The sequence below is a fragment of the Salvelinus alpinus genome, chromosome 27 (assembly GCF_045679555.1).
Source record: "Salvelinus alpinus chromosome 27, SLU_Salpinus.1, whole genome shotgun sequence".
NCBI lineage: Eukaryota > Metazoa > Chordata > Actinopteri > Salmoniformes > Salmonidae > Salvelinus > Salvelinus alpinus.
The window spans coordinates 46,033,275-46,058,080 of NC_092112.1; the positions used below are offsets into that span (position 1 = coordinate 46,033,275).

The 24,806-nt window shown below is 44.7% G+C and overlaps 1 protein-coding gene across 1 annotated transcript in view; it reads left to right on the forward strand.

The window, feature by feature from the left end:
* Positions 1 to 24,806, forward strand: part of adgb (androglobin) — a 117,909-nt gene that overhangs the window by 75,630 nt on the left and 17,473 nt on the right. Inside the window, exons 16-27 of the mRNA XM_071370871.1 lie at positions 1,541 to 1,654; positions 2,414 to 2,522; positions 3,926 to 4,061; positions 5,301 to 5,415; positions 5,989 to 6,156; positions 8,312 to 8,456; positions 8,540 to 8,665; positions 15,669 to 15,762; positions 18,683 to 18,814; positions 18,965 to 19,118; positions 19,398 to 19,582; positions 19,802 to 19,968. Coding sequence (XP_071226972.1) covers positions 1,541 to 1,654; positions 2,414 to 2,522; positions 3,926 to 4,061; positions 5,301 to 5,415; positions 5,989 to 6,156; positions 8,312 to 8,456; positions 8,540 to 8,665; positions 15,669 to 15,762; positions 18,683 to 18,814; positions 18,965 to 19,118; positions 19,398 to 19,582; positions 19,802 to 19,968 — 1,645 coding nt within the window. The remainder of the gene's footprint in view (positions 1 to 1,540; positions 1,655 to 2,413; positions 2,523 to 3,925; positions 4,062 to 5,300; positions 5,416 to 5,988; positions 6,157 to 8,311; positions 8,457 to 8,539; positions 8,666 to 15,668; positions 15,763 to 18,682; positions 18,815 to 18,964; positions 19,119 to 19,397; positions 19,583 to 19,801; positions 19,969 to 24,806) is intronic.

Genomic DNA, 24,806 nt, shown 5'->3' on the forward strand with positions numbered 1-24,806 from the left:
CTGTTCCATCTGACTGCGCAATCCACTGTCTCATCAGCCCAGCCAGGCAATTTATAAACTTGACTTTCACTATAAAAAGCATCTAGACATTATCTCACATTTCTTTTAGACTAACATTTAGTTTTCAACAGCGGAGATTTGTATAAACCTTGCTGTCTGTCTCTGACATTTTCAATATTGAAATTCGATCTCCTGCTATCCGATAGTAATGAACGTGTCGGGACGAGGCAGGCTGGCAGTGTTTCTCAACAAGTCATGAATCATGAAATCTTGAATCAGCTGACATTATTTTTATGGATATTATCAAAAAAAGTCAATAGATAAAAAAAAGAAAAATGAAACGCACTCTTTCCAACTTTCCAGTTTGAAGTGATTGTGTTACTGTAGCTGTGTTGTTGGCTAGCTCCTCTGAACAACAGTGTTCTGATGAGTGAGCACATTTTCTATGCCAGGTGAAATCGCGCCTCATTAGCTCATTGTAATGGATGTGTCCAAATAAATGTCACTAGAAAACAGCTTGTGCAAATGCTGCTACTGTTGTTATTCTGGCTGCGCTTTTTGATGTGACTGTAAATTAGCTGTAGCTGGCTAGCTAGCAAGCATGGGATGAGAACGTTGACAGCCAGTATGGTAATGGCACATTTAGAACGAACTACTGGGTCGCTCGCGTCCATAGATACAGAACAAAAAGACTGAACAACTGGGTCACGTCTCTAGAAACCCTAGATTTGTGTTGGGACATCTTGTGGAAGGATGAAATAGTATGAATAAATATAACAACATAACACGTTGTATAAAAGTGATAATGCCCTCGAAGCCGGTGTTTGGAGGATGTATTGGCACGGTTTGCCGGCCCTCGACGAACACCTGTGCCAATATATCCTCCAAACACCGGCTTCTCGGGCATTATCACTTAATTAAGTGGAAACATTATTTGATGAAACATTGAATTTGCCCTAACTGCTATTAGCCCATAGAAACAGATTGAATAACACACAAATACTTGGCAAAAAAGATCATTCAGAAAGAATTATGGTTTGATGGGAAAAATCTATAAATGTGTATTATATTCCATGTAGAAAAAATAACATTCACTTCCAGTCATTTTTACTGCACAGTAATTCTGTAGGGAGTTGGGACAGTGGCGTCTTTGGTTCCCACGCGGCTTCTGAACGTCGTGAAACAGACGACACGTACATGTTCGTGACAGCCTCAGCTTTTCAGAATGGGATCATAATAGTTTGCAGCTCAAACCGTTCAAAGTTTCCAGACGTTTTTTCTTGAGCAAAAGCATTCTGAAGATCCTCTCTCGTCTCACAAAAACCGCTCTACCGCTGCTCCCAGCCATCCCACAGGCTAATGCCTGACTCCGGTGGGCTCAGTTGATTGAGGCACACCCAATGCAAAAATGCCCCCGAATTATTTAGCTCAAACACAGACTTTTATTGGTAAGAGTTTTAAGAGCATCCATACAATACATGGAGTGAAAACGGTGTGATGGTGTTGATAAATGCAATGACATCCCTGATTTTGTCATCAGAGCACCATCTCCTCCAAAGTGTCATCCATGGCTCTGAACTGCCCTGTAGGCTCCACCCACTCTGCTGCTACACCTGTACGCCACCCAGGCTCCTCTGCTGCTGCACATATTCAGGTACAATACAAACCTGTACAGCTACACCTGAACAGCTACACCTTACTGTAACGTCCATGCACCTTAACTTCACTGTGTCTGCAGCGCTAAATACTAAATACAGGGGGGCAAAAATACCATGCTGCAGCCTGTATCCAGTAATATCTTATAGCTACCTCTATCATTGGCATGTGTACTGTGTTTGTCAAACTCAAAGCTTCTTTAAATTGCACGGAGCTAACTCTCCTTCCACTATACATGCGTGCTTTGACACACTCCCACCTGCCCAATTTGCCTTCCCTTTCGCCCAGCCACACCTCACAGCGCCCTCTGCTGTTGTGTTTCCACAGGTACACCTTCTCTACTGATGGGCTCTACTGTCCAGCACGCTGCACTGCACCTGAGATTTTTTAGCAGCCCACAGTGTTAGGAGTGCAGCCACCCTCTCTGGTGGCCTGTGTGTGCGTGCATGTGGGATTGAGATGGAGCGTTTGACTCCTTTCGTCCCGGGCACGTCTGTGTCGCTCGCTCTTTATCTGTCTTTTTCTCTGTCTCTAGCTCTCTGGCTCTCTGCCCTTCCATACTCCCATCTCCTTTCTTATTCCTTATGTTGCCGCCTTGCATGCTTTCTCTCTCTCTCTCTCTCTCTCTCTCTCTCTCTCTCTCTTATTTATATATATATCCCCTTCTCTCTCTCCTCTCTCTCCCCCCTCTTTTCCTTCTCCTCCCCTCTATACTGATGAGTGTAGCTTGGTGCTGTCTGTCTGTGTGTTTCTCCAGTCTCCAGATGAGAAGGGCTCTCACTACCTGTTGGTGGACAGCCTGCAGCCTTCCCACATTCTCATCAGCTTCTCTGCTTTGGTACACTGGGGAGAGACAGCCGATGAGAGTAAGGGCATATCATACAAAAACACCCACATGCATGGACGTACACACACACACTCACATGTGCTCATGCGCACACACACAGGTATGCAGCATACACCCACACACACTTGGACATGCACACACCATGCACACCACAGGCACATGCTTATATCGCACTCAAACATCATGCACAGACAAACCACTTACAAACACGCACACGGTGTGTACGTTTCATAATAAAATGAACACAGCACCCATCTACGCACACTCATACTCATCCACTCTCACTCAATTACAAACACACGCAAATCACACGTCTCCATATCAAGACTTACTAAACAATAGAAAGAGTACACTATCTGTCTATCTATCTATCTCTCTTTCTCTCTCTCTCTCTCTCTCTCTCACTCTATATATATATATATATATATATATATATATATATATATATATATACACACACACAAGTATGTGGACACCCTTTCAAATGAGTGGATTCAGCTTTTTCAGCCACACCCGTTGCTGACAGGTGTATAAAATTGAGCACACAGCCATGCAATCTCCATAGACAAACAGTGGCAGTAACAATGGCCTTGCTGAAGAGCTCAATTACTTTTAACGCGGGACTGTCATACGATGCCACCTTTCCAAGGTCAGTTTGTCAAATTTCAGTTTGTCTAATTTCTGCCCTGCTACAGATGTCATTGTGAAGTGGAAATGTCTTGGAGCAACAACGGCTCAACCGCGAAGTGGTAGGCCACACAAACTTACAGAACGGGACCGCCGAGAGCTGAAGTGCGTAGCTCTTAAAAATCGTCTGTCCTCGGTTGCAACACTCACTACCGAGTTCCAAACTGCCTCTGGAAGAAACATCAGCACAAGAACTGTTCGTCGGGAGCTTCATGAAATGGGTTTCCATGGCCGAGCAGCCACACGTAAGCCTAAGATCACCATGCGCAATGCCAAGCGTCGGCTGGAGTGGTGTAAAGCTCGCCGAGCAGTGGAAACGCGTTCTCTGGCGTGATGAATCACACTTCACCCTGTAGCAGTCCGACGGACTAATCTGGGGTTGGCGGATGCAATGATTACACTACAATACCTGCCCGAATGTATAGTGCCAACTGTAACGTTTGGTGGTGGAGGAATAATGGTCTGGGGCTGTTTTTCATGTTTCGGCCTAGGCCCCGTTGTTCCAGTGAAGGGAAATCTTAACGCTACAGCATCAAATTATATTCTAGACGATTTTGTGCTTCTAGCAAAGGGGGGACCAACTCCATATTAATGCCCATGATTTTGGAATGATATGTTCAACGAGCAGGTGTCCACATCATTTTGGTCATGTAGTGTACCATTATAACCCATCAACAGCACTTGTGTGCCTTTTTGTGTTCGGGCCATCTGTTTATATCTTCTGTCTTCTTGTAGAGAAGGAGAGTCCTGCGTGCAGGTCCGGAGTTCTCATAGCAGAGCCCTACTCCTGGAAGAGTCTGCTGCGTCAGCTACCTGTCCTCCACATCCAGACCACTGCCTGCAAGGCTGCCCTGCTGGTCCTCCCCCCTGGGTAAGACCTGGCTCAACCTGGCCTGACCACCCTCACCACCAGCCATACATATACAAGCTGTTGTTGGCACCAGACATTTCATGACACTCTGAAGCAGTAACACGGTGCCCATGTTCCAAAGTTGGCCGTCATCAGGGTGCATAAAAGCCTCACCACACCCTCCTGATGTTTGGATGTTGAACTTTTGCCCTTATGAGACCAGTATTTCATATGGTTTTATTGATGGAAATAACCCGACGTAACCTTTACACTGTTAACTTCACTGCTGATTTCCAAAGCTACAGCTGAAACCTCACACCATCGATATATCTTTTACAGTTAGATCTGACGCTCTGAGAAAAAAACTTGCCCTAGTCTCTATTAATGGCTTCTGGTTGGCCTAGAAGCAGGGGGCCTAGTTTCTCGGGTCAGGCGGAAGGGACGCGGAGCTACAATTACCACTGTGCCGTGGTGTAAACGTAACACTTAGCGCACCACGCGTCCCTGAGTGATTAAAGTGTGTGTGGGGGGGGGGGGGGGGGCTGTTTCCGCCAAATGATAATGAATTCAATCTCAACCTCTCACTCTTTTTTGCGCTCTCTCTTTTCAACCCTTTTCTATCTCTCCATCCCCCCCCCGATCTCTGTTTCACACACACAGTCAATCTACAGTATCTCTCCCTCTTTTACATTTCTCCCGCTTCATTTTCTCGCTCAACCACTTCCCTCTCCCCTCCATCCGTTATTCTATTCTCTTAAACCCAACACCAGTCAGGTCTATTGTCATCGATCATGTCTGGCTGCGATGGCCGTAGTATGCCAAGCTTATGGGATGGAGGAGTCCGGCTCCACTCTGTCCGGCTGGCTGTGTTCTAGCAGGGCTGGGAGCTGCTGTGGGCCACGGTGCGTTAGAACGACTGCTCTACGAGTGGACCACACTTGACCCAGGCAGCCAGGAAGACATGACTGCCAGACAGAGACATGGCTTTGTAATTGGGTCTGAGGGGAAGGGATTATTAACCTACTGTGTATGGAAATGAATCTGTAGAGCTCACTAGGCCTTGGTGCAGCAGCTCTAAGCGGACTAGCGCTATCATTGGGTTTCTATCAATTCTAAGTTTCATGGTTTGTTATCTGGTGAGGGGTTGGTTTCACATAATTCTAGGGCTAATCTGATCCCTCTCTCTTTCCTCTCACTTACCCCCTCTCTATCCCTCCATTCTCTACTCTCGCCCTCACCCCCTCTCCTCCCCTGCCCTAGGCGTCATGTCCTGTGCATCCACACGAGGGCGCCTCTGGGCTACCACGTCCACCTGTACAGCATGGCACCCTTTGTTTTCGGAGACGAGGAGACCGTCATGCCTCACCTTGGCAAGGTAAGTTAGAGGACACCGCCGTCACCATGGAAACGCCAGCAGACAGCCACACCGTAATAGCCGCTTGGTTTCTCCTCACCTTCTGTTTATACGCCCACTCAGGCATGGGGATACCTCCTCATCTTCCTTCTTCTTACCTCTCCTCTCACTCTCGGATGCGCGCCTGATGTTAATCACTCTGCACTCAGGCCCACAGTGAGTCAGAGATGTTTGTCTCTCTCTGTCTCTCTCTGTCTCTATCACGTAAAGCTGATGCTGGTCACAATACACCAACAGCTGGAGGAGGAGGTGAGGAGAAGAGGGGAGGAGAGGCAGGCAGTGTACTGTGGCTGCTCAGGCTACAGGGACGTTCTCTTATAAAGCCAAGACTGTGAACATGTTGGCTTATTCATGCCATATGCAGACTCAAGCAGCTGGAAAATGACTAGTCAGGCAGTATTTTGATAACTCTTTCCTCCATGGTGAATAAGCAGACGGAATGGACAGAACCAAGGAGCATTTTCTCTGACAGTCCACTTTCACCCCACGTGTCCTTACCCCCACCCCCTCTTCTCCTCTCCTCCCCACCTCCAGGAGAGTGTGCGTTTTTGTGAGCAGGCCCTGTCTATTCTGAGGGCACTGGGCAGAGTGGTCAGCTCCTTCTCAGATGAGCTGGAGCTCCCAGCAGCCACCAGGGCTCTGGGGGACACCCACTGTCCCGCTCAGCTCAGCACTGTCGGAGGGCTCCGAGACCACCAGAGGGTAGGACACATATATATATATACACACACACACACACACACACACACACACACACACACACACACACTGACACTGGACACACACTGACACTGGACACACACTGACACTGGACACACTCGACACTAACACTAGACACACTCGACACTAACACTGGACACACACTGACACACACACACACACACTGACACTGGGGACACACTGACACTAACGCTGGACACACACACACACACACTGACACTAACACTGGACACACACACCTTTATTTAACCAGGTAGGCCAGTTGAGAACAAGTTCTCATTTACAACTGCAACCTGGCCAAGATAAAGCAAAGCAGTGCGACACAAACAACAACACAGAGTTACACATGGAATAAACAAACATACAGTCAATAACACAATAGAAAAAGTCTATATACAGTGTGTGCAAATGGCGTAAGGAGGTAAGGCAATAAATAGGCCATAGTAGCGAAGTAATTACAATTTAGCAAATTAACACTGGAGTGATAGATGTGAATATAATGATGTGCAAATAGAAATACTGGTGTGCAAAAGCGCAAAAAAAGTAAATAAAAACAATATGGGGATGAGGTAGGTAGTTGGATAGACTATTTACAGATGGGCTATGTACAGCTGCAGCGATCGGTAAGCTGCTCAGATAGCTGATGCTTAAAGTTATAAGTCTCCAACTTCAGTGATTTTTGCAATTTGTTCCAGTCATTGGCAGCAGAGAACTGGAAGGAGAGGTGGCCAGAAGAGGTGTTGGCTTTGGGGATGATCAGTGAAATATACCTGCTGGAGCGCGTGCTACGCGTGGGTGTTGTTATGGTGACCAGTGAGCTGAGATAAGGCGGCGCTTTACCTAGCAAAGACTTATAGATGACCTGGAACCAGTGGGTCTGGCGACGAATATGTAGCGAGGGTCAGCCGACGAGAGTATACAGGTCGCAGTGGTGGGTGGTATATGGGGCTTTGGTGACAAAACGGATGGCACTGTGATAGACTGCATCCAGTTTGCTGAATGGAGTGTTGGAGGCTATTTTGTAAATGACATCGCCAAAGTCGAGGATCGGTAGGATAGTCAGTTTTACGAGGGTATGTTTGGCAGCATGAGTGAAGGAGGCTTTGTTGCGAAATAGGAAGCCGATTCTGGATTTGATTTTGGATTGGAGATGCTTGATGTGAGTCTGGAAGGAGAGTTTACAGTCTAACCAGACACATAGGTATTTGTAGTTGTCCACATATTCTAGGTCAGAACCGTCCGGAGTAGTGATGCTAGTCGGGCGGGCGGGTGCGGGCAGCGATCGGTTGAAGAGCATGCATTTGGTTTTACTAGCGTTTAAGAGCATTTGGAGGCTACGGAAGGAGTGTTGTATTGCATTGAAGCTCGTTTGGAGGTTTGCTAACACAGTGTCCAAAGAAGGGCCAGATGTATACAGAATGGTGTCGTCTGCATAGAGGTGGATCAAGGAATCACCCGCAGCAAGAGCGACATCGTTGATATATTCAGAGAAAAGAGTCGGCCCGAGAATTGAACCCTGTGGTACCCCCATAGAGACTGCCAGAGGTCCGGACAACAGGCCCTCCGATTTGACACACTGAACTCTATCTGATATGTAGTTGATGAATCAGGCGAGGCAGTCATTTGAGAAATCAAGGCTGTTGAGTCTGCCGATAAGAATACGGTGATTGACGGAGTCGAAAGCCTTGGCCAGGTCGATGAAGACGGCTGCACAGTATTGTCTTTTATTGATGGTGGTTATGATATCGTTTAGTACCTTGAGCGGGGCTGAGGTGACCAACTCGGAAACCAGATTGCACAGCGGAGAAGGTACGGTGGGATTCAAAATGGTCAGTGATCTGTTTGTTACCTTGGCTTTCAAAGTTAGGGTAAGAGGGATATAGATCTGTAACAGTTTGGGTCTAGAGTGTCACCCCCTTTGAAGAGGAGGTTGACCGCGGCAGCTTTCCAACATTTAGGAATCTCGGACGATACGAAAGAGAACTTGAAACTTCATATGCTATCTGGGGTCGGGGACCCCGGGGGAACGTGCCCTGAGTGCCTGGTCAGTAAGCCGGCCCCGCACACACACGCATGCACACTCTCTCTCTCTCTCTCTTAGTGCACGCACTGACCTCCCCCACTCCTCTCTGTGCAGGTGTTTAATGAAGCGGTGTGTCACATGATCTGCGTTGCTCTGGACAGGAAGCTGTCAGCAGAGGAGCTGTTTGCTGTCCAGGCCCTTACCAACGACCCCTCGCTCTCCACCAGCGAGACAAGGGGACTGTCCCCCACAGGTTCAGGTGTGTGTGTGGAGTTTATTTTTTTCTCTGCAAGAATGTAAGTGTATGTGTAACTATTGTGTGTATCATTGTGTGTTGTACAGATTGTGAGGCACCAGAGGGCTGGGGCAGCAGGAAGCCCACCGAGCAGGAAATCCAGGCAGCCAGGATCCTCCAGGCCGGCTTCAAGGGACATCTAGTCCGCGAGATCCTCAATTCTACTAAACCAGGTAATAATGGGTTGATGCTGTCCTCACCCTCAATGCTACTAAACCAGGTAATAATGGGTTAATGCTGTCCTCATCTTGAACTCTACTAAACCAGGTAATAATGGGTTAATGCTGTCCTCATCCTCAATGCTACTAAACCAGGTAATAATGGGTTAATGCTGTCCTCATCCTCAATGCTACTAAACCAGGTAATAATGGGTTAATGCTGTCCTCATCCTCAATGCTACTAAACCAGGTAATAATGGGTTAATGCTGTCCTCATCCTCAATGCTACTAAACCAGGTAATAATGGGTTAATGCTGTCCTCATCCTCAACGCTACTGCACCAGGTAATAATGGGTTAATGCTGTCCTCATCCTCAATGCTACTAAACCAGGTAATAATGGGTTAATGCTGTCCTCATCCTCAACGCTACTGCACCAGGTAATAATGGGTTAATACTGTCCTCACCTTCAATGTTACCAAACCAGGTAATAATGGATTATTACGGCCTCACACTCACAATCAAACTTCTCAATGTTATTCAATTACATTTTCCAATGGCCTCAGGGACAATTTTACAAGGTACAATCAGAGCACAATTAGATACATTCTTTGCTATAGATAGATCTGCTCATTGAGTTGAAGAGAGGAAGAATGGATTCTCAATTAGAAAGAGAGGGATGTTATCCAGACCTTTTTAACTGGTTTGTAACAGTTTGACTGTTGCTTGTCTAATGAGTGAAAGGTGAATTAAAGGCATGTGATTGTTGTTAAGAGCGATGTTTATCTGGCAGTTTGTGTATCTTTGCCAGATAAACGTCTCTACCCTCATTGCTCTCTCTCTCTCTCACCCTCTCTCTCCCTCGTTCTCCCTATCTCTCTCTCTCCCTCTCTCTCTCTCTCTCTCTCCCTCTCTCCCCCTCTCTCTCTCTCTCTCCCTCTCTCTCCCTCTCTCTCCCTCTCTCTCCCTCTCTCTCCTCTCTCTCACCCTCTCTATCCCTCTCTCTCTCACCCTCTCTATCCCTCTCTCTCTCACCCTCTCTCACCCTCTCTCTCCCTCTCTCACCCTCTCTCTCACCCTCTCTCACCCTCTCTATCCCTCTCTCTCCCTCGCTCCCTCTCTCTCACCCTCTCTATCCCTCTCTCTCTCCCCCTCTCTCACCCTCTCTCTCCCTCTCTCCCCCTCTCTCACCCTCTCTCTCCCTCTCTCTCACCCTCTCTCCCTCTCTCACCCTCTCTATCCCTCTCTCTCCCTCGCTCCCTCTCTCTCCCTCTCTCTCCCTCTCTCACCCTCTCTATCCCTCTCTATCCCTCTCTCTCACCCTCTCTCACCCTCTCTCTCCCTCTCTCACCCTCTCTCACCCTCTCTCTCCCTCTCTCTCTCCCTCTCTCTTTTTCTGTTTCGCCGTATATGAGGTGTAAAGGTCACTCTGGCTGTTCCAGCTCACTCCCTCTGCTTCTGGCCGATCCCCCTCACTCCTCTCCTGGCAGCCCTGCCCACTCCATCACTGCCACAGGGCTCATTGCCTTTCTCCCTCTCTCTCCCTTCCTCCCTTTCTTTCTTATTTTCTTTTTCTCTGTTTCTCCGTATTTGTCAAAAAGAAAAAACGTTATTTGTCACATGCACTGAATATAACAGGTGTAGACTTTACCGTGAAATGCTTACTTACGAGCGCTTTCTCAACAAAAATTAGCAAATAAAAATAGTAACACTAAATACCAATAACGAGTCTATATACTGGGAGTAACGGTGCCGAGTCAATGTGCTGGGGGTACGAGGTAGCTGAGGTAATATGTACATGTAGGTAGGGGTAAAAGTGACATAGCAATCAGTATAGATAATAAACAGACTAGCAGCAGCTTCTGTTGAGTGTGTGAAAGTGTGTGTGTGTGGCGTCAATATGTACGTGTGTTTTGTGTGTGTGAGCGTATATGTAGTGTGTGTGTGTGTTGGAGTGTCAGTGTAAGTATGTGTGTGTGTGAGTCTAATAAATGTGCATGGAGTCAGTGTAAGAGAGTCCGTGCAAAAAAGGGTAAAGTTAATAGTCTGGGTAGCCATTTGATTAACTGTTCAGTAATCATATGGCTTGGGGGTATGAAGTTGTTCAGGTGCCTTTTGGCCCCAGGTTGGCGCTCCGGTACCGCTTGCCGTGCCGTAGCAGAGTGAACAGTCTATAGCTTCGGTGGCTAGGGTCTTTGACAATTTACAGGCCCTTCCTCTAACACCCCCTGGTATAGAGGATCTGGATGGCAGGCAGCTCGGCCCCAGTGATGTACTGTGCCATCTCCACCGCCCTGTGTAGCGCCTTGTGATCAAGGGCGGTGCAGTTGCCATACCACACAGTGATGCAGCCAGTCAAGATGCTCTCAATGGTGCAGCTGTATAACTTTTTCAGGGCCATTCCAAATCTTGTCAGCCTCCTTCTTCACAACTGTGCTGGTGTGAGAGAAACATATTAAGTCAAGGAACTTGACGCTATCAACCCGCTCCACTACAGCCTTGTCGATGTGGATGGGGTATCCTCGCCCCTCTGTTTCCTGTAGTCCACGATCAGCTCCTTTGTCTTGCTGACTTTGAGGCAGAGGTTGTTGTCCTGGCACTGCATTGCCAGGTCTCTGACCTCATCCCTGTAGGCTGTCTCATCGTCGTCGGTGATCAGGCCTACCACCACTGTGTAGTCAGCAAACTAGATGAATGTGTTGAAGTGATGCATAGCCATACAGTCTCGGGTGAACGTGGAGTACAGGAGGGGACTAAACACACACCCCTGAGGGGCCGCAGTGTTGAGAGTCAGCGTGGCAGATGTGTTGTTACCTACCCTTTTCACCTGGAGGCGGCCGTCAGAAAGTCCAGGATTCAGTTGTAGAAGGAGGTGTTCAGTCCCAGGGTCCCGAGCTTGTTGATGAGTTTTGAGGCTGAGCTGTAGTCAATGCACAGCATTCTCACATAGGTATTTCTCCAGGTGGGAGAGAGCAGTGTGGAGTGCTATAGAAATTGCATCATCTGTGGATCTGTTGGGGCGGTATGAGAATTCAAATCAAATCAAAGTTTATTTGTCACGTGTGCCAAATACGACAGGTGTAGAACCTTACAGTGAAATGCTTACTTACAGGCTCTAACCAACAGTGCAAAAAAGGTATTAGGTGAACAATAGGTAAGTAAAGAAATAAAAACAACAGTAAAAAGACAGTGAAAAATAGCAGTAGCAAAATTGGAGTGGTGTCTGGGATGATGGTGTTGATGTGACAGCATTTCTTGGTTACAGATGTGAGTGCTACGGGACGATAGTCATTTAGGCTGGTTACCTTCGAGTTCTTAGGAACAAACACATTGGTGGTCTGCTTGAAACATGTTGGGATTACAGACTGGGACAAGGAGATGTTGGAAATTATGTGAAGATACTTGACAGCTGGCCTGAGCATACTCTGAGAATGCGTCCTGGTACTCCGTCTGGCCCATCGGCCTTGCGAGTGTTAACTTCTTTGGGAACGGGGGGCAGTATTGAGTAGCTTGGATGAATAAGGTGCCCAGAGTAAACTGCCTGTTACTCAGGCCCAGAAGCTAGTATATGCATATAATAGAAAACACTCTAACGTTTCCAAAACTGTTCAAATAATGTCTGTGAGTATAACAGAACTCATATGGCAGGCAAAAACTTGAGAAAAATCCAACCAGAAAGTGGGAAATCTGAGGTTTGTAGTTTTTGCCTATCCAATATCCTGTGTCTATGGGGTCAGATTGCACTTCCTAAGGCTTCCAGTAGATGTCAACAATCTTTAGAAGTTGTTTCAGGCTTCTATTGTGAAAGGGGAGAGAATAAGAGCTGTTTCAACAAGTGGTCAGGCTGAAAGCCTTTAGTTTAGTCTTGTGCGTGGCCGTGAGCGCAACGCTCGTTCCGTTTCCTTTCTAATAACAACGGAATTGTCCGGATGGAATATTATTGAAGATTTATGATAAAAACATCCTAAAGATTGATTATATACATCATTTGACATGTTTCTACGAACTTTAATGGAACTTTTTTGACTTTTCATTACTGGACTAAACTCGCAAACAAAAAGGAGGTATTTGGACATAAAGATGAACTTTATCGAACAAAACAAACATTTATTGTCTAACATAGAGACCTGGGAGTGCCATCAGATGAAGATCATCAAAGGTAAGTGATTAATTTTAATGCTATTTCTGACTTTTGTGACACCTCTCCTTGGTTGGAAAATGGCTGTATGGTTTTCTGTAGCTAGGCGCTGACCTAACATAATTGCATGGTGTGCTTTCGCCGTAAAGCCTTTTTGAAATCAGACACTGTGGCTGGATTAACAAGAAGTTTATTTTTTAAATGGTGTATAATACTTGAGGAATTTTAATTATGAGTTTTCTGTTGTTTGAATTTGGCGCCCTGCAATTTCACTGGCTGTTGGCGAGCTAGCGTCCCACATATCCCAGAGACGTTTTAACCTGTTTAAAAGTCTTACTCACATCGGCCATGGAGAGCAAGATCACACAGTTGTCCGGGACAGCAGGGGCTCTCATGTCTGGCTCAGTGTTTGCCTCGGTCTGGGAGATTTTCGTCACTGGACAACTCACGGCTGGGTTTTCCTTTAATTTGTAATAGTCTGCAAACCCTACCGCATCGGAACCGGTGTAGTAAGATTCAATATTAGTCCTATATTGACATTTTCCATGTTTGATGGTTCGTCAGGGTCGTAAGCTGGCTTTCTTGTAATCATCCATGTCCGTGTCCCGTTCATTGAACGCGGTAATCCATAGCTTTTATTTTGTTAGGGTACATATGTACAGTATGGTCACTGTGGGGATGACTTCATCAATGCACTCAGTGATGAAACCCATGACTGATGTGGTAAACTCCTCAATGTTATCTGATGAATCCCTGAACATACTCTGGTCTGTGCTAGCGAAGCAGTCTTGTAGCTTAGCGTCCGCTTCATCAGACCACTTCCGTATTGAACACGTCTCTGGTACTTCCTGTTTGAGTTTTTGCATATAAACAGGAAGCAGGAGGATGGAGTCATGATCTGATTTGCAGAAGGGAGGGCGAGGGGAAGGCCTTAATTAAAAGTGGTTCAGAGCCTCTTGGTAAAAGTGGGATAAACAGAATTTCAGGAGTTAGTCCTAGAAACAGCCACTAGAAACACTTCCTCTGGGTGAGCGTGTTCTTGTTTGTTTATGGCCCTGTACAGCTCGTTGATTGCCTGCTTGGTGCCATTCTCGTTTTATGGTAGGATGTAGACAGCAGTAATGATTACAGATAAAAACATCTGCAATTTCCCATGAGATATTCTAGTTCAGGAGCAAAAGCTTGAGACTTCCTTCACACTTGAAGCAGCGCACCAGTTGTTGTTTACAATGAGGCACACCTCCCCCTTTTGGTTTTACCTGAGTCCCCTTTCCGGGTCGTGACAAAGCATGGAGAAACCCTTGAGTATCGCCCGTCCATCGCCCGTCAGCCAAGTTTCAGAAAAGCATAGAATATTACAGTTTTTCACGTCCCGTTGGTAGGAATCTCTCAAACAGAGCTCATCCATCTTGTTCTCAAGTGACTTTCTCTGCATCTTAGTCTAACAAATACTCCAGCACTCCTCTCTTGTCTTCGCTTTCAGCGCTTCGGTAACCCGAACAATGGAGTAGGGTCCGGTGTAAACAAGGGAAAAGCTGAGTCGGAGTTGAAGTAGGAGCTGAAATTGAGGTTAAAATTAGTAGCTGTCGATTTATAATTCAAATGTACTTGGCTGTGATAATGGTGTGAGCTTTCTGTACAAACAAATGAAGGATAAACACGAAAAAGTCACAAAATAGAAAAGTCGGGTTGGACCTTCTCCATCGGCATCATCTTATTATTCTCTCTCTCTCTCTCTGCTAAGAGTTAGCCCTGTGCCCTATCTTTGGGACTCTGGGCTGAAATAGAGACTTATCGATGAGTCTGCCACTCTCACTAATACACCCTGACAGGACAACACACACACACACATTCATGCACACACACATCGACCCACCCACCTGCACCCCCTCGAACATCCAAACAGCTCTGTTGTGACATGTTTACGAGTTGAGGGAGAGCAGCGAGGGGGGGAGAGAGGATGGAGAGCGATAGAGAGGGATTGGGATAGGAGGGAGGGTGTTTTTTAGGTGAGGGACATGAACAGACTCTATTTATTGCCAGGGCTTGAGGGTTACTCTGTCCTGTCCAGCCTGTCAGAACACAATACTAAGGCCTGGAGCAGAGACATGAGACATGAGATTCCAGTACTCGCCAAACTCCCCTCCTTGTTACACTACACTCACAAACTTGTCATTAGGACGACACACACAGATTCCATCACTGGTACACCACACTGGTTGTTCACGAAACTAATTTGTTTTGGTATAGAGCCCCCACCCCAATACCTAGATACCATATTTATCATGATGGCTATTCCAGTCTCTGTATTTCCAAGCCTTACATTTTAAACCCACTGCATGCCTCAAAGCACTTTAGGAACACATGAAAAATAATGACATCAACAACTGATGTCTCAGGTTCATTACAGGCCACTCTGTCAGTTTTTTAAAAATCATTAACTACCTCAGATGCCCTGTCTGTCACAAACAGCCATCGCTCTACAAGATTACTTTTTCATTTCCCAAACCAGAGCCCAGCCCATAATGGCTCTGTTGATTTGGAGAAGATGACAAATGCCTGTCATTGAGACTTTCTCACGGAGGCGCACACACCTCAGTAGCATAGCCAGGAGATACAGTATGAAGAATGACATATTTTATGAATTGATCCAGTACATGGCTAGTGTAACAGGGTTGGAGGTGAGTGTCACAGTGAATTTGATGTTTGAATGTCTTTTTTTTTCTCTTTCGTCACAAAAAAATGCATCTGGCACTCTCCCTCATCGTATTGTAACAATGTGTTCATGTCTTTGGCTTCAAGTTGAATGTCTTTCATGTTTTATGTATGTCCGCTGCTACTTAACTGAGCGTGGTGTGTGTGTGTTTATATGTATTATCTAGGCACCAAGGAGAATCTCAGTGCCTCAAAGACACTTCAGGAGATGTGGGCTAGTGTGGAATCGGATGCAGAGAAACACGCAGTGTCTTTATTGAGGTAAATGATTAATCAGCTAGCTCAGCATCGCACACATTCACAGCTGAGCACACAACACTAAAACCCAATCTCACACAGCACACGCACACATGACACATCTAATTTAGCCAACACACTGCATGCTGGTGTTTTCTTCCGTACACTGTAAAGGGGATACTGTGAATTTCACAGTAGCTTACAGGCAGCTCGGTACACGGTACACCTTCTGTAATATAAATACGGTATCGAAGCAGGTACTGCGTAATGACATACAGTACAATACCGTCAAATTTACTGTATTATACTGTAATAATGTATGCTGCCGTAATTGGAATGAATTAATGGGTGAATGCATTAAATTAATTGAGGGGAGAGGTTTGTATTTCAAAATATTTACTGTATTTACAAGGGATTGGTTCGAACAGGTTGGCTGATAGGTAAAGTGTTTACACATTACAGTATATTAGTGAATAGTTTCTGTTTTATATCACTTGCACTTCTAGAGGCCTTGACAAAGGCATCCAAACTGGCCAACTACAGGGCAAAACAGACTCAGTCTCACTGCAGAATTAGATGTTCATCCACTTCCTCGAAACGGCAAATTTCAAATTGCTCCAAACATCCCTTTTCTACGTGTTTTTGTTGCTCCTACTGCTCTATATCATTCCATTTCTCAAATTTCACATTTCTAGTGTTAGTGCAATGATTGCAAGTACCCATAGATTTGCAGTCATTAGCGTTACTCATAGACTTGCAGTCATTGCACTAACGCTGGTTAGCAATTGCTCTAGCGCTAGTTAGCAACTTCCTTCAAACTACACGCAGAGACATTAAAAATGGTATCCACGAGTTCATCTGACTCTGGGGATGTAGATAAAGGGCCTCATTGTCAAAATCTCGAAGTATCCCATTAAGGTATGGATTAAGGTTTGGGATAGGTTTAAAACATTATGTTTAGGCACTCATTCCAAATGGTTATGGTAAGCATTAAGGTTTGGGATAAGGTTAAAACTCCCACACAAAAAAGTGTCGAACACACAACCTTCTGATCCCTTACCCATGCTTACTTGATGGTAATGTTGCCCCTAGTGGCCGGTTTTGAAAGCATTTTCCGACGTCATCGACGTCAATCTTGAACGATCTGTCTGCAAAAAAGGACATGGGGCACTATATCCAGATAGATACACTGGTGCAGCCTTCTCACTCATGAGTGCAACAAATACAGCCTCTTACAAGGCACGCCTCAAAATATGTTAATTAGCCAGAAACAGCAATACAGTGCACCCACTAGTGGTCACGGTACTGTATTCTGTTGCGTGTAATTAAAGTACCATTCAAAATGCAGAAAGTGTTTCCCCATCCATAACATTTTCCCACAGTGCACCATAATTTACAGTATGCTGCAGTAAACGTTTCAGAGTATTTTACTGTTGATAACACCCAAAATGGTTGTATAATTTACCGTTTTCCATTACAGTGCATTGTTGGGTACATACAACAATATGGCTTGGCACACTGTTATGACACTGTGCCAGCTAAGTGCATTGAGGCAATTCATTTAGCCTCTTTCCATGCGTGCCCAGAGGTCTGTCCCTGTCCTCCTCAGTGAGTCCTATAGCCATGGCTCAGCCTCACGGTAGAGGGGAGGTAGTAGTTTTCCACATCGTGTTCCATTGTCTCCTGGTGGTACCATCTGCTGTTTTATCCTCTCTCTGCTCCATTCGGCTCTTCGAGTCTTCTGAATGATCCGCCGCCTGAGGGTGAGGGGTGTGTGTGTGTGTGCCGCGTGTACGACATGCCTCTGTTTGTGTGTAAGTCAGATCTCACTGATCAATGGAAGCCCCCAGTACAGAGTCAGAGCTGTGAAGTGTTTTCACTCTCCTTAGCCTTGTAAACCCAAAGAGAAGCTCCCCGTAGTATACTGCGCTTAAATAAAATGACCACGGTGGTGTGGTGTGATGAAGAAATATTACAATGATAATACAATAAATGTAACTGTATTTTTCTGGAGAGCTCAGAGTTTTTGCACATGACCTGTTTCACACATTGATTATGCCTGTTAGTTCAGTATCATATCTGAGAGAATTCTGGCCAAATGTATCTGCCTCATATTCTGTTTAACCCCTCATTCTCTGTTTGTGTGACCCTCTCTCTGTGATCCCCCCCCCCCCCGAGTCTGTTGAGCCCAGTGACAGGCTCCAGATAGGGAATGTACCGTCTGAAGGCATTGGGTCACCCTGGTACAAATCAAGAATAATCCTCCACTTCTAACATGATGTGTGTCCATCTCCGCGCCTTGTAACTCTTACTCACTTATAACCTCTTGGGTGCTCGTCTCACCAAACACAGACAAACCCCTGTCTTTGTCAACTCTAAACTCTTTGAGTGAAGTTGACAAAGTGAGGTTACACTGTCATATAGTAACTCTCAGCCCTCTCTATATAAAATCTCCCCCCCCCCAGGAGTTTTAGGGCCGCATGTATCAAGTGTCTCAGAGTAGGACTGATGATTTTAGGATCAGTTTCACTTTTTAGATCACACTGAATAAGATGACATGGGGGGACCTGATCCTAGATCAGCACTCCTACTCTGAGACACTTCATACATCGGGCCCCTGATCTGCCCTATCTAGCAAAAAGGCAGTAACTGCTCATTTGGTTGAACATGAGTTAGTCATTTTTGATACATTAAATACATGCTTAATCGTGTGGACGAGTATCCTGCCTCTATTGTATTGTGTTTTGGAGAAAATGGGGGTCATGTTAAAATAAACTGCATAAAGTTAAATAAAAGCCAGTTTCACGCTAAGATCAGTTATTGCCTTTTTGCTTGGAAGGGCAGTGATCTCGTCCTCTGTTTATGCAGTATTGGAGTGGACCTCGCCCCATATGCAGCACCTCATTTTCCTGATAGTCAAGGTTGTTGTATCTTTATTGTCCAGGTACATCTTCAGTAACGATGAGAGGACAGCTGAACTGTACCCCTGCCAGGAGGATGAGTGGACCAGAATCACGTTCACTGACTACTCTGTCCCTCTGCCGGAACTGGCCAACTCCTGGCTACTGGTCTTCAGGTAGACAACACACACACATACTCACACAACACACGGACAAAGCACTGAATCATGTTATATATGAATGTTAACACCCCATGATCCTCCATTGTTAATGTTTTTTATGTGGTAGTAAAACGTCATTGTGAGTACTGTGTGCGTGTGTTCCAGAGAGGTGTTCTTGGTGCCTAAAGAAATGCTGCTCGTGGCTAAGGTCTACTCCCCAGTCTCCTCCTGTCTGCTCCACGTCATAGACAACAGCACAGGAGAAGAGCTACCCAGAGTCTTCCAGAGAGTAGAGCCCCACGTCTACAAACACAACCAGGTCTCAACATTAAACAAACCACTGTACATTCAACCTCTCACAAATACAAACGCAAACCGTATCTTATACTATACATAGAAACGCATATGTATGTGTATATAAAAAACGAATCAGGTTTTTGTGTTTTACAGTGTAGGAATGTGGCACTATGAGTGCGTTATTGTGCGAGTGCGGCACTATGATAGTACTGTATATGCAGTATATGTGTGTGGGTGTGCCATGTATTTTTGTGTGTGTGTGAGAAACTAAACCTCATGCCTCATACCCACCTCCCTGTAGCGTGGATACACCTTTGTGGCGGAGGCCCACACCCCTGACACACCCCTCGTGGGGGCCAAGTGGAGGATGCGTCTGATTGGCTCATGTGATCTTCCTGACCTGGCACGAGAGGCTCCACTCAACAACTTCTCTGTGAAGGAATTCAGGGATTACTACATTCCCAATGACAGGAATGTCATCTGCAGGTAGCATAATAATGACAGGGTAAAACATACGTACTTAGGTTGGAAGGTGCCTAATTTAATTGTAATCAGTTATATGATTCATCAGGAATTCATAATTGCCTGTTGTCTATGTTTTGTGCTAATCACATATTGATTGAGGGCATAGTTTTTCCTGGTCAGATCACATTGTCAGGATAACCTTCCGACCCTACCAATAATAAACTCTGTATATTACGACAGGTATTCTGTGAAGGTGACCGCGGACCACGCCGGTACGGTCCAGTTCCAGACGTCCAAACCGGATGTCCACATCCGCCTCTCCGTCCTGGACCATGAGGAAGTGGTGGCTAGTAACACTGGGAAAGGCCACGTGGTCATCCCGGTATACCACTTCCAGCCTAGCAACCGTGAGTAGCATTGTTTTAAGGGCAGATGGAAGACAAAAAGTGCTTCTTAGAGGAGTCATTGTATTTTCAGATATTTCCTGTGTCACTTGCAATCATGATTGACAGGGTAGATATTAGCTCGGTATGTTGTAGAACATGTCAAGGTATTCATTCTGTTCACAAAGTACTGTATTTAAATGACTGTGTCTGTCACAGTCATTTACTGTACGTATGTTTTTTTTCTATAAATAATGGGGCCACTGTGTGACATTAGATAAACATTTAAAAATGGTTTGAAAGTAAAATAAAAAGGATGTTTATGCAGTTCCACGTGGTTAGAAATAAAAGTTCATATATGCAAATTGGCCCATAACTCCACCTATACAACATCGTAGGCGAATGATATTGGCGCCGGAGGGGATGGCTGCGGTTTTACGGGTTCCTAATCAGCTGTGCTATTTTGTTAGTTTTTTCGCGTTGTTTGCAACTTAGTGTTTAGCTTTTTAGCTTATAAGGCCATAAGCAAACAAGAAAATTATCATCCAGAAATGGAGCTCCTAGTGGCCGGGGACTTTAATGCAGGCGAACTTAAATCCGTTGGACCTCATTTCTACCAGCATGTCACGTGCAACCAGAGGAAAAAAAATCTAGGCCACCTTTACTCCACACACAGAGATGCATACAAAGCTCTCCCTCGCCCTCCATTTGGCAAATCTGACCATAATTCTATCCTCTTGATTCCTGCTTACAAGCAAAAACTAAAGCAGGAAGTACCAGTGACTCGCTCAATACGGAATTTATATTTACTTAAACATTCTAAAAAAACAAATGATATGACAATCAAATGATGGTAAATCAGCTTTTTAGTACTTACGTGGATTGTACTAAAATCTGTGCGTTATTGAAGGGACACATTTATATTGAAGTTTTACAAAATATGCAAATTAACTGTACTTTTGCTAAAATACCAGGCTGTTTTGGTAATTTTCATTTCAGAAAACATTTATATGTCTTATGATGTTTTGATAAGATTTAAGGTGATATTGTGCTATGATTGTTGCTTTTAAAATAGTTTCTTCTTGGGGTCAAAATGACCCCAGTTGGTGATCCATGTATGTAAAATATGTTGGTAGGATGAGGGTTAAAGGTGTCAAATGTTTTTGGTATTTGGTCCCATATTCCTTGCACACAATGACCTCATCAAGCTTGTGATTCTACAAACTTGTTGGAGGCATTTACAGCTTGTGTTGGTTGTGTTTCGGATAACGTTTTGTCCAATAAGAAGTGAATTGTGAATAATGTATTGTGTCGTTTTGGAGTCACTTTTATTGTAAGTAAGAATAGAAAATGTTTGAACATTTCTACATGATACTACCATGATTATGGATAATCATGAATGAATCGTGAATAATGATGGGTGAGAAAGTTACAGAGGGACAAAGATCAAAATGCTTATCCCCCCTATTATTGGTAATGGTAAGAGGTTAGCATGCTTTGTTGTAGCCTCTGTAACTTTCAGAAACATCTCATCTACTCACTTAGAAAGACATTTCCTCCAGTCATCAACCCAAAACACAACCAAAACAAATGCATCTAACGAGTTTGTAGAGTCACAAGCTTGATGTAGTCATCGGGGGGGCAGGTAGCCTAGTGGTTAGAGCGTTGGGCCAGTAACCGAAAGGCTGTTAAAAATCTATCGTTCTGCCCCGAACAAGGCAGTTAACCCACAGTTCCCCGGTAGGCTGTCATTGTAAATAAGAATTTGTTCCTAACTGAGTTGCCTAGTTAAATAAAGATTAAATAAAAATAAATTGCGTGGTGGGAATATAGGACCAACTACTTTCACTTTTGACTTCTTTGGTACACTATAAGTGAAATTTGTCCAAATACTTTGGAAATCTTATGATATCTTCAAATGGAGGGACTAGATCTATAAAGCGCTTTCATTTCTAAATGGTAAATCAGATATTAATGGAAATAACCTCAAGTAAAAGGTGACATTCTGCACTGTCACTGCAAATGAAACAATTGATCTTGAATCCAAAATGCTGGAGTATAGAGCCACATTTAACATTTTAGCATCACTGTCCAAATACATACGTAGGGGAGGGTAAAGTATCCTGTTTATGTGAGTGTATGATATTACCCATTTGTTGTCAGTGTAATGGTGACTGTGCATTTCCTGCTCAGATTCTGCAGTGCCAGCCATTCTCTCTCTCGGCCACACTGTGAACACTGCAGCGGCATCACGCCATGGTGATGTCTGTCTGTTTGTCAGCCTTTAAAAATGCCCTGGCTCTCTCGGATATACTGTCTTTGTCCATACAGCCAGCAGGGTTCTCAGTATATCGCGCAGACAGGAATAACCCCTCTGGGAAGAAGAAAGGTGACAAAAATAAGTATAAGAACAGAAAGCTAGACAAGAATGATCCTTTGCGCATTTCTAATCTCAAAGAGAAGCATAAGGTATGTTTCATGATTAACCACTCATGGTGTGATTGTGTTAACATACAGAAACTCAGCATTCAACACCATAGTACCCTTCAAGCTCATCACTAAGCTCGGTGTCCTGGGTCTGAACACCGCCCTGTGCGACTGGGTCCTGGACTTCCTGACAGGCTGCCCCCAGGTTGTGAAGGTAGAAAACAACATCTCCACTTCGCTGATCCTCAACACTGGAGCCCCACAAGGGTGTGTGCTCAGCCCCCTCCTGTATTCCCTGTTCACCCGTGACTGCGTGGGCATGCACACTTCCAACTCAATCATCAAGTTTGCATACAACACAACAATAGTAGAACTGATTAACAACAATGATGAGACAGCCTACAGAGAGGAGGTGAAGGCCCTTGGAGTGTGGTGCCAGGAAAATAACCTCTCACTCAATGTCGACGAAACAAAGGAGCTGATCGTGGACTTCAGGAAACAGCAGAGGGAGCACTCCCCTATCCACATCAACGGGACCGCAGTGGAGCAGGTGGAAAGCTTCAAGTTCTTCGGCGTACACATCACTGACGTTCTAAAATGGTCCACCCACACAAACAGTGTGGTGAAGAAGGCGCAACAGTGCCTCTTCAACCTCAGGAAGCTGAAGAAATTTGGCTTGGCACCTAAAACCCTCACAAACTTTTACAGATGCACAATCGAGAGCATCCTGTCGTGCTGTATCACCGCCTGGTATGGCAACTGCACCGGCCGCAACCACAGGGCTCTCCAGAGGGTGGTGCGGTCTGCCCAACGCAACATCGGGGAAAACTACATTCCCTCCAGGACACCTACAGCACCCAATGTCATATGAATGCCAAAAAGATCATCAAGGACAACAACCACCCGAGCCACTGTCTGTTCACCCCGCTATCATCTTGAAGGCAAGGTCAGTATAGGTGTATCAAAGTTGAGACCGAGAGACTGAAAAACAGCTTCTATCTCAAGGCCATCAGACTGTTAAATAGCCATCACTAAGTGGCTTCCAAGTGGTTACGGTAACCCTGCATCTTAGAGGCTGCTGTCCCATATACGTAGACTTGAAATCACTGGCCACTTTTAATAATTGAACGCTAGTCACTTTAATAATGTTTACATATTTTTGCTTTAATCATCTCATGTATATACTGTATTCTATTCTACTGTAATTAGTCTATGCCACTCCGACATTGCTCATCCTAATGTTTATATATTCCTTAATTCCATTCTTTAACTTTTAGGTTGTGTGTATTGTTATGAATTGTTAGATATTACTGTACTGTTGGAGCTAGAAACACAAGCATTTCGCTACACCCGCAATAATATCTGCTAAACATGTGTATGTGACAAATATAATTTGATTTGAATCAATGAATTGTCTATCAGCCAGGCCTGCAGCCAACCTGTCAATCACAATCAGATCCAGTCCGGAAGGCACAACATTAATCAACAATGCTGTTTTCTGCTACTTAAACTTTACTGATGGGAGAGTAAACAACAATTGAGGGTGAATGTTCCCTGTAGGGTTGGGCAAGGGGATAAGATCCTCTCAGAGTTGTGTCATTTGTTATTAGTGAGTTGGTCAGGGGACAAATGATTGAAAAGTGAAACTGAGGACTGAATATTCAATCTAACCTGCATATTAACATTTTAGTATGTACACTGTAAAGGGGTTGCTGTGAATTTGACAGTAACAGTCATGCTCAGTGGAAAGTACAATTCTGTACGTCTACTGTATAATAAATACGGTATCAAAGCAAGTACTGTGTTATGACAAACCGTACAATACTGTAAAATAATCGGAATGAATGAATGAATGGAGGTGTTTTATATTTTACTGTAATTACAAGGGATTGGTGCAAGCAGCTTGGATGCTAGGTATAGTGTTTACACATTACTGCATGAACATTTGGTGTTTTATATGACTTGCACTTCTAGAGGCCTTAACAAAGGCATCCAAACTGGCGGTGACTACGGGGCAAAATGCTCAACCATTTAATGTTTAAGACTGGCAGCCACTCCAATCTGTCCCCTTTACATGTTAAATTGTAATTCAAATTCTTACAGCAACCTCACTCATGTGTATATCTAATAAAGCCTCTTATAAGGCACGCCACCACATATGTTAATGAGCCAGAAACAACAATACCATGCACCTACAAATGGTCAAAAGGTTTTTGGCGCTCCAAAGATACGGTACTATACTGTTTTCAGTAGGGTAGAATTACAGTACCATTTGAAATACAGCAATTCTTTCCCTGCCCATGACATTTTCCCACAATGCACCATAATTTACAGTATACTGCAGTAAACCATTTCAGAGTACAATTTTTACTCTTAATAATACCCCAAATTACCATATAAATTACAGTTTTCCGGTAGTGTATAATACTGCGAAA